This window comes from Echinops telfairi, unplaced genomic scaffold (genome assembly GCF_000313985.2).
Source record: "Echinops telfairi isolate 266 unplaced genomic scaffold, ASM31398v2 ScPeMD7_7400;HRSCAF=8409, whole genome shotgun sequence".
Taxonomy (NCBI): domain Eukaryota; kingdom Metazoa; phylum Chordata; class Mammalia; order Afrosoricida; family Tenrecidae; genus Echinops; species Echinops telfairi.
In genome coordinates, this window is record NW_022111300.1 from 36,064,096 (window position 1) to 36,078,177 (window position 14,082).

Genomic DNA, 14,082 nt, shown 5'->3' on the forward strand with positions numbered 1-14,082 from the left:
GCAACTGGACATCCCCTTACAGAAGAGTCTAGGGGAGGAGATGAGCCAGTAAGGTGTGATGTAGCAATGATGAAACATACAACTTTCCTCTACTTCTTAAATGCTTCCTCCCACCCTCCACTATCATGATCTCAATTCTACCTTACAAATCAGGCTAGACCAGAGGATGTACACTGATATAGATAGGAACTGGAAACACAGGGAATCCAGGACAGATAAACCCCTCAGGACCAGTGATGAGAGTGGCGATACCTGGAGGGTGGAGGAAAGGTGGGTTAAGAATGGGGAACTGATTACAAGGATCTACATGTAACCTCCTCCCTGGAGGACAGACAACAGAAAAGTGGGTGAACGGAGACATTGGACAGTGTAAGACATGAAAAAATATTAATAGTTTATACATTATCAAGGGTTTGCGAGGGAAGGAGGGTGGGAGAGGGAGGGGGAAAAATGAGACGCTGATACCAAGGGCTCAAGTACAAAGCAAATGTTTGAGAATGATGATGGCAACAAATGTACAAATGTGCTTAACACAATGGATGGATGTATGAACTGTGATAAGAGTTGTATGAGCCCCCAATAAAATGACTTAAAATAGAAAAAAAAAAAGTTTATCCAGTGACACAGAAACCTACCCATTCTATAGCAAGTCACTGTCTGGGCTGCTACTTAGCACCTGCTTTCCCTCCACCGCACCTCAAGACTTCAACTTTACAGAGGCAGCGTGGCGCGCCCAGAGCTTTCAGGTGGCAGCTGAGCACGTAACCACTGCGCCACTGGCAGTCAGCAACAACTAGCAGCGCTCATAAAATAGTGAGCGGTTTTCCAATCAGCAACAGAAGTCTAAGGACGCCTGGGAGGTAATGCTTCTTGAGCACGTTTTAAAAGCAGAGGCTTTAACGTCTTTATTTCTGCATCATCTTGTCCTGGAGGTCTGGATCTTAGGAGATTCTCATCTCACACAGGAGCAGAAGGCAAGTTTGTCTGCTGTCAAGGACATTAAAGGTGATGTCTCAAAAAATTTATTAACAATTAATATGAAGCAAAGAGGCTAAGAAGTGGTTCCCTGTTCATACGATCTCAATACAAGTCAGGATGAGTGTGTGTTGGAAGCTCAGATTCCCATGCTCTTGGTTTTGTTCGGAAGACGATTTGTTCTTCTGTAGGAAATAACAGGAACTCAATTACAACCCCCACCCCCACCCCAAACTGAAGGTAAACCAAATAACACACCTTTCACGTGTCCCAACAGGTGTGCAAGACGCTCTGTTGCACACAATTTCTGGATACTTAGAAGTGTTCACCTAGGTACCCATACACTTTCAACTTTGCATCAACGACTCTCAGTAGAATCCTGGGGGATCTCACAGGCTGTACAAGTTAAAGCACTCAGCTGCCTACCAAAGTAATTGAAGCTACTAGCGGCTCTGCTGGTCGGACAGAGGCAGCAGTCCGCTTCTGTAAGGCTGAAACCTTCTGACTACCTAGGCACTGGACAAAGACACGTTAATTATTACAGAGGAATCAAATAAGCTGGCAAGAAGGTGGCATGTTGCTAAGGCTTTAGAACTCGGGTGTTTTAGGGCTGAGATCCTCCCTTTCCCTACCCCCCGCCCGTCTGGCTAAGGAGTGTGTGTTTTCAGCAACTACACTGTGCTACTCCAATTAGACCCAGACGTACCTAGATTGCAGCTACAGATCTAGATGGACCTCTGTGTCTAGAAGTGGGTGGGAGAGAGGGAAAAAGCACCTAGGGTGGAATACTGGAGGAACGCTCTGTGAAGGAGAAGCCAGAGGAAGGAGCCAGGGGCGGACCCAAGAGAAAACAGGCCAAGAAGTCAGCAATGACAGCGTTGAAGCCACAGCAGTCCCTGCATACCATCTACTCTTTAGACATATTTTAAATTACATCTATTAGCTTCTTAATCCAAAGTAATGATCACACCAAATACCCTTGCTTAGATCTTACTCAAAAGACTGTCGTTGAGCAGAACCCAAATCAGATTGATCCATGATTTCTCCAGGGCTGTACGGGTTTGCGGAAGACAGATTGGAATTAAACATCAAATAGCTTAGATACCATAAAAACCAAAAACCAAACAACCTTTCCCACATGTATGTCCAGCTACATATAAAGGTACGTCAGAAGCATTATTCAAACCCTACTTTCACCACACTCAGGAAAAAGAGGTTCGCTGGTTTTGCATTTTGTTGACCGTCAGTTGAAAGACTGGCTCGAGGATTTGCAACTGACAGATACCAAACTGTGTTCCTACAAGAGGGTTTGGGAAAATGTACACCTCTCACTCTCAGGAGTCAGCGACGCATCGGCTGAATCCTAGGTTGCTCTGCTATCACCCAGCTCCGGTGTGTCTGCTAATGCGTGTGCTAATGCGTTCCTTATCGCATTTTACAGTCTACACCCTAAACACACTTGCTTCGCAGAAAAGTGAGCACCCTCAGGAGACAGAAAAGGGTGGCCCACATTTCCACTGAAAACTAGTGCTTTCCCAGGGAACACATTTGCATTTTCAGGCCCAAACCAATAGACTTTTCACATTTTAATGTGTATAAGGCAAGCCGTCTGGCGATCTTGTTAAAAGGAAGATTGCCACTCAGTGGGTCTGAAGCTGCGTCTGACAGGCCCTCCTCGCTGACGGGCCTGTCATCGGATGTGCGGACCTACCCTGGCTGCCCTCGCCGCAGTCCACGGACCTCAGCGCTGGCAGCGCTTGGGGACTTGATAGAGCCTGGCATGTACAGCATACTCAGTTCACCCGTGACATGGGTCATTCCAGAACTGTACCCTCTGTTTCAGTAAAATCGATTTGCTATTCATCCCCACACAGTTGCTGTTGCTGCTGAGGATAACCGTCAGTCCTCTCTGTGCTACACTTTGAATCAAGTAGTGAAGGCCCCTGGTGCCAGCACCTGAGTGCTGGCTCAACTGGGTTCTCTCCTACTGCCCGGTCACATGCAGGGCAACTGAATGACGTGAGCCACTTTCTAGAGGTCACAGCCATCCCTTCTCGAGGATGCGGTCCCTTCCATCAGGCCGTCCCTAAAGCTATCCCTCAAGCATCTTATCTGACCGCTCAGTGCATCCACACGGTGGCACAAAGCAGATGGCTGAAGTCTGTTTCACTGTTTGTGTGGATTCCCACCCCCAAGGGCATATGGACCCTTTCCATCCTTTGGACTACTGAGACCGCACCATTTTCTGAACCAACCACTCATGCCCACTGGAATTCTCTTTCTAAAACATTTACCACTGTGTTTTACATACAAGACATGTTGGCCCTTGAACTGGCCGTGTTGCCGAATTCTGAGCTACTTGAGGGCAAGAATCTTTTGTGCTCAGTTGTTAATTGAGATTCAATTTATACAACAACAAAGCCTAACCATTTTAAAGTGAAAATTTCTGGATATATTGGATTGTGTAAGATACGGCAGGTACACACACACACACACACACACACACACACACTATTATAGGGAAGAAACAAACAAGGGTTCCTGGCGGGTAGGGCGGGGGAGGGAGGGGATAAAGGGAAGCTGATACCAAGGAGGAGTTCAAGAAGAAAGAAAATGTTTGGAAACCGATTGTGGTAGCAATTGTACGATTTTGCTGGATGTGACTGAACTATGGAATGTTATGATATCTGTAAGAGCTCTTGATAAACTGATTAAAAATTTAAAAATGAAGCGAAAATTTCCTTGGCATTCCCAAGGTTGTGCAACTATTATCCCTATCTAGTTCCCAATCATTTTCCAAATTCTGAATGGAAACCCTGCACCCACTCAACAACTGATCCCCATCCCTCTTCTTCCAAGAGCAGGCAACCACCAGCCCGTGCGCTGGCCTTGTGGACTCAGCTGTTCCCTATCACTGGGATGATACATCTTTCTGTCCTCTCAGCAAAAATATTTTCATGAGGAGCTGATACCAAGGGCTCAAGGAAAAAAGAAAATTTTTTGAAAAGAATGATGGCAACATATGTACAAATAAATGTGCTTGACACAATGGATTTATGGATTGTTACAGGAGCTGTAAGAGCCCCAATAAAAATGATTTATAAATATATATATATATATATAATTTTTTTCAAGATCCATCCACACTATAGCATGAATTAGCACTTCATTCATTTTTATGACGGAAAAATACTTCATGGTTTGTGTTTTATTGTGTGTATTTTGGTATGTGTAGCCAAATATTACCGATTAATTCCCTGATGGGCATATAGAGTGGTTTCCATCATTGGACTATTGTGAATAATGTTTCTATGAACTTGTGTATACCTATATTTGGTTTTGTACCTATTTTCAGTTCCTCAGAGGTTTATACCTAGGAATGGAATTATTACATAATATGATAATTAAGTGCCTAACATGTTGAGGAACAAACTTTTCGATAGCTGATAAATCATCTTACATTCCCATCAGCAATGCACAAGGGTTCCAGCACCATACAGCCTCACCAACTCTTGTTAATGTCTGTCTGTCTGTCTTTAATGGTCACCCTTGTGGGTCTAAAGTGGTATCTCCTTGTGATTTTAACCCGTGCTTTCCTGCTAATGAATGAGCTAAACATACTTGCACATCATTGTTTGGTCATGTGTTTATCCTCTTTGGAGAAACAGCGGCTCAAGCCCTTTGCCCAATTTTTAATTGGGGATTTGATATGTTTGTTGTTCTTTATAAATGAAACACTTAGACGTGGACTGCTGACCGAGATGAAGCAACAGTAAACAAACAGAAAGACACTCTAAAGCTACGGAGTATTAGACTTAATACAGTTATGGTAACAATGCGACCCAAAGCAGTTTGTTGATTCAATGCAATCATGGCATACAGCAAAGGAAACGCCAATCCTCAGCCTCATATGGAATGGGAAGAACACCCAATGAGCCAAAGGAATTTTGTGGGAAAACCAAGGAGGAGGAAGGATCGAGAGTTCCTGATTTCAAAAACGACGACTCAGCTATGGGGATCACAACACGCAGGTAACTGGTAACAGCAGACAGAGAGAGGCCAACGGGGCTTAGGATTTTGGGTCCATCAATAAACCCAGACATCTATGCTTAACGGATTTCCGACAAGGGTTCTAGTCTATTTAAGAGAAAGGAAGAAGAGAACCTTCAATAAATGATGCTGGGAAACCTGAATTCCAACATGCAGGAGGAGCAGTCAGGATCCACGCTGCCTGTCACAGTCTAAAACCAGCTCAAAATGGACAAAGGCTTAAATGTAAAACTAAAACCTCAAATTCCTAGAAGTAGAGGGATGTGACTGCAGGGCTGTCTACAACAAGGAATTGTCAGACGTGACAAAGTCATGGGAGGCAGAGGGCAAAACCAATAAAGGAGACCTCACTAAAGTAAGTGATTTTGTTCATGAAAGGGCATTTTTTTAAAAGTAAAAAGGCAATCTATGGATTGGAAGAAAAAGTTCAGGCCTATAAAGGTTTAATATCCAAAATACATACCAGGGGGTTTCAAAAAAAGTTCAAAAAACCGAATGAAAAGATAACAGGGAAAGTGTTTAGAAACTGATGGTGGCAACATATGCACACATATGCTTGAAACAAGTGATGTATGGAATGTTATAAAAGCTGTAAGAGCCCCCAATAAAATGAATTTTTAAAAAGATAATAGGATTTTTCTATGAATTCTCGAAAAGCCCCTCATCTAAAACTTCTACAACTGAACAAGAAAAATAAATAAATCATGCTATCCAGTAATGGACAAATAAAACTTGAATAAACATTCCACCAAGGAGGATAGTTAAATAGCAAACAAGCACACGCAAAAATGCTCATTAGCCATTAGAGACATGCAAATCAAAATCCCAGAGAGGAAACACGTCATTCCCACTAGATGGCTAAGATTAAAAATGAACAGGAAATAACAAATGTTGATGCGTATGCCAATTTTTAACCACACAGATAACTCCTTAAAAGTTTGATGATGTGCTATAAAACGCTGGGAAAATAAAGTTATTGAACAGCAACTAAGAAATACAAATACTGCACCATAAAGAGCTGATACACAAAGTCTCAGATTCTATCAAAAGGCAAAAAGTAGATACAATTCATTATCATTTCAAAGCTAGGGTAGAAAACAAACCAAGATATCTCAACCAAGCAAGAAAGTTGTAAGAATTCATCAAGGAAAACTGACATTGCTCGAGGTAATACTGTAGCGGAGACCACCAGAAGATCCTGCACAATGAGTTTACAAGGAGGAAACCAGTCCGGGCTTTCTTCTAAGGTTCATATTTACCTGATGATCCTCTGGGCAGCATACTGATGGAGAGAGCGAAACTGGGCCGACATATTTGCTAAAGCTGCCAAGCAATTTGTGTGGAGATACTTGTCCTGTCAGAGAAGAGCAGGTTTAAAACACTGATCACGTCCCCGTCTTCTCTACATCTTAAGAAGGGTAATTAGAAACAATAGCAAACGCAACAGTCAATGACTTGTCCCTAATCCCCAAGTCCCCCCAAAACACTGAAAAACTGAGTTTTTCACAGTTCATTTGCAAGCAATGGCTGACTCATAGGATGATATTGTTTATGATCTTTGTTTATTCTCACTATTGAGAATAATTAAATGTTTTGCCGCAGAAATATTAATGTGAATTACATTACAGGGTGTCACTCCAGACTCTAATGGTTAGATATGTAAGAACATGTACGCACCATAGCTAACTTTCTAAAATGCACAAATTGGCTTCTGGGGTTTCAGATACAAACTATGGACATTTATTTACATGGGCGCCACAGAGGAAAATAATGAAAACAGTTCAGCACACTTGACTCACTCAATCTTATTATCCAACGTTCCATATTTACTACAGTAAAAATTCTATTATTCAACTTATTCAATTCTATTATTAAAGCCTGATGCACACCTTTCCTGATTTTAAACCATGCAGCTTTGAAACGTTGGTCTGTTCGAACACCTGCCCCTTAATCCATGTTCAAGTTCCACCTGAGCACGATGTAGTGCTCCGGAACTCACATTCTTCTGAAGATTATCCAGTGTGTTATGATCCACACGGGTGAATGCCTTTGCACAGTCAATGAAACATAAGTCAACATCTTTCTGGTACTTTGCTTTGAGCCACGATCCATCTGACATCGGCGATGATAACTTTGTTCCACGTCCTCTTCTGACTCCAGCCCGAACCTCTGGCAACTCCCTATCCATGTTGCTAAGCCAAGGGTGGGCATCTCTCTAGCTGTGAACTGTCTGAACTTTGCTTCTCCTTGATAATAAAGTTCTATTGACCAGAACGGAAATTGGGTAGTGGGCTCTGTATAAGAAATCCATTTAAAAAATTTTCCATTTACTCTTTAAAGTACTCTCTCTTTCTTCTACTTTTCTTTCCTGTCTGAACTCACAATTTCTTACAATTTGTTGTGGCTGCTTTTAAAATGCAAGCCAAGTTTTACTGCTCCAGCAATTGCATAAAATACAGAGCTTTCTGTCTCCATGCGCCCACTACTTGTTTTTCATGCCGTGCAAAAGGCTTGATTGTAAAATCCATTAAATAAAGAAATGTACTAAATGGCACATGTAAAGATTGCAGAAATGGGAAATACATACTCTTACCACAATAAAAAGAATGTGCAGGAAAATATTAAGTAACAAACATGGAGTGCATTCCCCTGAGATCATGTACTCGATGACTACGCTGATCTGTATTTTTGACAACACGTTTCATGAGGATTTTAGCATTCTAAGCATTAGGTTTGGTTTATGATACTGTCTTAATTGTACCATAGACATTACAGTAGAAGAGAAGACACTTACTCTTGTCCTGGTCATGTTGTACTGAATGGTTCTTATTACGACCAGTATCAGGAGACTCCCCAACGAGATCTCGGTTAAAACCCGTTCTGAATACCAAGTAATATTTTTTAATATCTGTAACAGGGAGGAAAAGTTTAATAAGTAGGATTGCCTTAGAGGGAAAGTACTTACACCACATTCGCAATTTTTGATGACCCATGGCTTTGCCCAGAAGGTGGGTTAAGCACCAAGTTGACTGTGAGACATTCAGTTCTAGACAGTGAACTAGGCCAGTGTGATTCCCGTCTCCTTCCTTCTTAAACACAAGAGGGGGACAAACAGCACATGGTAACAGCATGCACCGATGTTCCATTGCATCTTCTCTATCAAAAAGCTACCTCTGAGCCCCCCACCTTCCAAACCTTGCCTCTGACAACTGAATTTAACTTCCCAAGAACCAGCTATAGCCTCGCCCGCCCCCAACCCCCTCCCCAACACACATTTACATAACCTACTCCTACATGCCCCTTATGGTCCAGGCAGGCACTGGAAATACAGAGCAGAGCAGGTTTCTGACTCTGAATGCAAGGATGCCCTGTGTAGGGAGGGGCAGTCAACACGATCTCACAGTGTGAGGAGCGCTGTGGTGGAGCACAGAGGAGCAGAGGACTCAGTTAAGAACTGAGAAGGGCGATGGGCGATAAAGACCACTCAAGGCCAAGGAGGCAACAGCTAGGTCAAGTGCACACTGATTCCAACTCACTGAACTCTCAGGCAAGAGCCCCACATTGTTCTGGGTCCCCGTTAGAAACAGTCCAGCACTGACCTCTTCTGATGTCTCTACCCAAAGGCCGGCAGAGAGCAAGCACCCGACACATGGTCGCTTAGTGCTGTTTGTGAGGTGAAGAGTCAATCGTACGCATCTTATTAATTTGTAAACTTTACTGTGAATTAGGTGACGGAATACAGAGTGGACCATACATTCAACAATTCACACCCATTTGTTTCAACTCATCCACTACAGTCCCCTCAAGGTACTATCACTTGTCCCACTTGCTCCTGGTGGCCTGTTTTCATTCGGTACTCATTCCTCATCCTCTGAGCTCTGTCCTTGGATAAATGCTACTCTTTCATGTTAAAGAGTGGAGTCTTCTAACAGGGCTGAGTTGAGTTCCAGACCTAAAGGGTGACTAAGGGTCATTGTCTTGAGAATTCCATCAGTCTCTATCTGACCAGTAAGTCTGGTCTCTTTCATGATCTGGGGTTTTGTTCCACAGCTCCATCTCTCTCTATCTAGGACCTTCTAATGTGGGCGATCCTTTTCAGAGTAATAAGTAGTGATATCAGGGCATCATCTAGTTCTTCTGGTCTCTGGGTTGTGAAGGCTGGTGTTTGTTTGCCTGATAATTAGTTCACTGTATTAAATATTTCTATATATCTTTCAATTTTCTTCATTTTTCTCTCCTCCAGATGTAGAGAAACCAACAGTTGTACCTTAATGAGTTTTTTAAGACCTCAGTCACTTCCGGCCAGAGTAGCATGAACAATATTTGTCTATGATGTAACTACGTTATGTCAGTGAGCCCTGGCGTCCCAAAACTCTAAACATATGCTTTTTCAACATATTTTTTAAATGTCTGATCAGTCTTAAAAGTCAAAATCACACCCGTTGCTGTCCAACTGATTCTAACTCAGAGACCACAAAGAAAGAGTACAAGTGTCCATACGGTTTCATCAAGGTGCTCATCTTCCCAGAGCAGAACGCCACAGTTTTCTCCTGCCAAAAGTGGCTAATGGGTTCAAACTGATGACCTTTGGGTTAGCAGCTGCTACAGCTGGTTTAGCAGCATTAACTCCCGTGCAACCAGGCCACCTTAATAATGGCAATAATCAAGCAGGATGGATAGCGGGCGTTTCAAACCCGTAACAGTTTGTCAGCTGACTTCTTTTATGGGGCAGAGGTGACATGCTCAAGCCCCGACTTACTAGTTCAGCATTTTCAAACTGTGCCTGGAGAACTGTGCTCTCGGAAACGTTTACTGGGTCAAAATTTATTTTCAGAGCACCAGCAAGAATTCCATTCGTTCGGGAGTGCACAGTGGAGTTCTTCAGAGGCTCCCTGACGTCTCTGCCAGCACAACAATTCGAATATGGAAGTGGATGTGAGAAGCAACACATCTTCCGTTAAGGTAAACCTCGGAGAGTCCTCAAATCACGCAACAGTGCCACATCGATGCAGATGTACATTGAGTTAATGTCTATTAACTTCTACTAGCTTTTCTGTTGTTTCTTCCCCCTAAATTTTATTATTGTTGCTGTTGAGAAGAATCACAGCACAAGCTGGTCCAAAGCAACAGTTCCCACAAACAGGAGCTAATGACACTGCCGAAAGTCTTCCAGGGGGCCAACCGTTCCCACCCTCCCCTCTGAGCTGCTTTCCCCCTTTCTGGTTCCTGTCCAATTTGGTGTTGTCAAACTGATCCTGTATAGATGTTAAAAGAGTATAATGCTTAAGGTAGGCATTTTTTTAAACTCGTTAAGCTAAATTATTATTTAATTTTAAGGTGACTGCAGGGGATTTTGCTTTAAGGTCTGAAGATGACCTCAAGGCAAAAGTTAGAAGGGCTCAACCCACTTTCCATGGCTCCAGAATTTTTGGCATTTCCCCCTATTTGATCAGAATTCTTGTATACAATCTTTGAGCAAAATTTTCCATAAAGGTAGTTGGGCACTAGCCAGCTCTTCTGGTCTCATGGGCTCAGAGGCAGTTGCGCCTGAAGACAATTAGCCACTAGTTCTAGGTCTTTGTTCGGTGCTTCCCTTCCTTCCCTCTCTGCTGTTTCAGGTAATAGATCCTTACTGCTGTGCCGTAGGTGGCTGCTTGCCAGCTTTTCAGGCTCCAAATGCTACACAAAAACTAGGAGGTACAACAGAAGTACTAAATGTATCACAAGACCAATTAACTAAGATGTTCCATGATTTTTAAAATTCTAAGCCTCCAAATCAAGAGACTCAATGCCATCAAGCCTTTCTTTATACAACGCCGGCTCAGCAGCTAGTCTTTTTTCATTTGGCAGTTCAACTTTTTACAGGTGTGCAACCACTGACAAAGGCACTTTACTGACAGCTCTGCAACTCTGCTCTTAACCGGTGATTGTTCTCTCACCATTAGCCTGCCCTTTCCTCTTCCTTCCTGTCTCGGATCATCACGAATAAGCTTCTGTCTCTGTCTTTTCTTGTCTAGTAAGTGAGACCACACAATGTGTGTCATTCTGTGACTAGCTTACTTTGTACAGCATGTCTTCAAACTTCCATAGCGAAGCACGTACCAAGACGTCACGCTTGCAGACTGAGCAGGATTCTAATGCGTGTATTACCAGTTTGCTCAATCATGGGTCTGTTGATAGTCATGTGGGTTTCCCCACCTACTGGCTGTCATGAACAATGCTGCGACGAACACTGGGGGACGGGTTTCTTTCTGACTCTCTGCTTTGAAGTCTCTGGACTATATACCTAGGAGAGGAATGGCTGGGTCATATGGTAATTCCTGTAAGTTGAAATTCACTCAATTGTAATGGGCTTGAAGGTAGTTCTATTTTTAGTTCCTCTGAAGATTACCATAGACATTTTTCCACAACAACTGCACCATTTTGTATTCCCACCAACAATAGGTAAGGTTTCAATTTCCTCACATTCTCGCCAACATTTGCTATTTTCTAGTTTGTTTTTTTTTTAACCTTAACACACCTTAATGGAAGTAGAATGGTATCTCATAGTGTTTTTATCTCTATCTCCATGATGACTAGACTCTGAGCACCTGTGCACGTGTTTGGTAGTCATCTAGATGTCCAGTCAAATCTGTTGTCTATTTAAGATTGGGTTATTCATCTACTTATTGTGAAGTTACAGAAATGTACTGTATTTTTTTTCAAATAGCATGTGTTGTCTTTGTTTATTTGTTGACTGCTCCATGTCTTAGGAGGTATTTTTGTAAATACACTATGCTAACTGCAGAAATAATAATTGGCATATTTACAAAAATACTTCACAGTGAGAGAATGTGGTTGGCAAATATAAACAAAAGGTGTTATTTGTAAAAAAAAAAAAAAAGCAACTGAACATCCCCTTACAGACGGGTGGTCTCGGGGAGGAGATGAGCCAGTCAGGGTGCAGTGTAGCAATGATGAAACATACAAATTTCCTTTGGTTCTCTAATGCTTCCTTTCCCCCACTATCATGATGCCAATTCTACCTTATAAATCGGGTTAGACCAGAGGATGTACACTGGTACAGATAAGAACTGGAAACACAGGGAATCCAGGACAGATGATCCCTTCAGGACCAGTGGTGAGAGTGGTCATACGGGGAGGATGGAGGGAGGGTTGGATGGAAAGGGGGAACCGATTACAAGGATCTACATATAACCTCTTCCGTGGGGGACGGACAACAGAAAAGTGGGTGAAGGGAGATGTCGGACAGGGCAAGATATGACAAAATAATAATTTATAAATTATCAAGGATTCATGAGGGAGGGGAGCGGGGAGAGAGGTGCAAAAATGAAGAGCTGATGCCAGGGGCTTAAGTGGAGAGCAAATGCTTTGAGAATGATGAGGGCAATGAATGTACAAATGTGCTTTACACAATTGATGGATGTATGGATTGTGATAAGAGCTGTAGTAGCCCCCAATAAGATGATTTTCAAAAGAAGAGAAAAAAGAAAAGAAAAACATGGTTCATGTACTTTGATAGTGAGATTCACACAGTCACTAGTTTGTCTTTTCACTTTTTTGGTAAAGTTTTCGGTTTAATGAAAGTTACACATTTTAGTGAGGTCTTTCCCTGTTTGTGCTCGCGTCACATTAGCTACTCTATTGTTGAAAACTAAGCCTAATGCTGTTTTCTGCTTGCTCCTCGAAGAATTCTGTGGTTTTGTTTTGCACTGTTCGATACTTAATTCGTTCTGAATTCTTGTGCATATGAACATATGGTGTGAGGCAAGGATCCTGTTTCATTTTTCCCACAGAAGGAAATTAAAATTTCCCAGAATTTATTGAAGAGACTCCTCGTTCTCCATTGAATGGACTTAGCAGCCTTGTCCTAAATCTGTTGACCATGGACGTATGAGTTTCTTTCTGCGTTCTCAATTCAATCCCACTGGTCTATGAGTCCACTGTGATACCAGGAACAAGCGGTTGTGCTTTCCGCATTTGTAACGATGTCTTGAAATCAGATCCCGTGAGCGCTCTGACGTTCTCCCTTCATTTTCAGCCCTGCTTTCGTTACTTGGAGCCTCTTGTTTTCCCATCTAAAGTTGAGGATTGGTTTTCTTGTTTCTGTAAAGAATGCTATTGAAATTCTGATCAGGGTTCCATGGAATTTAGAGATCACTTTGGGGATAATGACATCTTAACCGCATTAAGCTCTCCAACCCATGAGCAGGGAACATCTTTCTACTTCTTCAGGTCTTGTTCGATCCCCTTCAGCATGCTTCAGCTTTCCTGAGGTCGTCCTTCCCACCCTGGGTTAGACCTACTCCTTCCTGGTTATTTCACTCTCTTAGGTGCTGTAGCTGGAACTGTTCCCTACCCTCCCTTCCGACTCCTCAACGTTAGAGGACAGAAACGCATCTGATTTGTCTGTTCGCTGATCTTGCACCCTGCAACTTTGCTAAATCCTTTTATCAGTGCTAAAAGTTTTCTTATGGACTTTTGGGGATTTTAGATATTCAGGATGATTTCGTCTGTGAACAGAGTTAGTTTTACTTCTTCTCCAACCTGGATATCTTTAATTTCTTTTTCTTGTCTTATTGGTCTAGTCAGTGCTAATGCAGTATTATATTAAATAAAGTGGTGAGAGGGTACCCTTGTCTTGCTTCCAATTTCCATGGTAAGTTTTCGGGTCTCCCTGGTGAAGAAGAGTGTTGGCTTTCCATACATGCCTTGCATCATATTGAGTTTCCCTTCTAGTCCATTATTTCTTAGGGTTTTCATCAAGAAAGAGATTTTATCAAATGCTCTTTCTGGGTCCATAGAAATGATCATACGGTCCTCTTCCTTTTTTCCTGCTGATATGGTATGCTACAATGACTGACTGTTGAATATGAAACCATGTCTGCATTTTGGGAATAAATCCCACTAGGTTGTGGTGCATGATTCTTTGATTACAGAAACAGATCATAGAAAAGCCTAATAACCACCTCCCCTGAGTGGTAGCGCCCACTGGTGGGCACGCGGGCCTCAGCATTTGCTCTCTTGTGTGGACGAGACTGAAAGCTGAAAAAAAAA

General features: G+C 42.5%; 1 protein-coding gene across 2 annotated transcripts in view; it reads right to left on the reverse strand.

Moving 5' to 3' along the window:
• The window catches only part of DYM (dymeclin), a 315,716-nt gene that overhangs the window by 170,556 nt on the left and 131,078 nt on the right, over positions 1 to 14,082 (reverse strand). For both annotated transcript variants that reach the window (XM_045296193.1, XM_045296192.1), the window contains exons 12-13: positions 7,820 to 7,933; positions 6,285 to 6,379 (exon numbers count right to left, since the gene is read on the reverse strand). In XM_045296193.1, the coding sequence (XP_045152128.1) occupies positions 6,285 to 6,379; positions 7,820 to 7,933 (209 nt within the window). The remainder of the gene's footprint in view (positions 1 to 6,284; positions 6,380 to 7,819; positions 7,934 to 14,082) is intronic.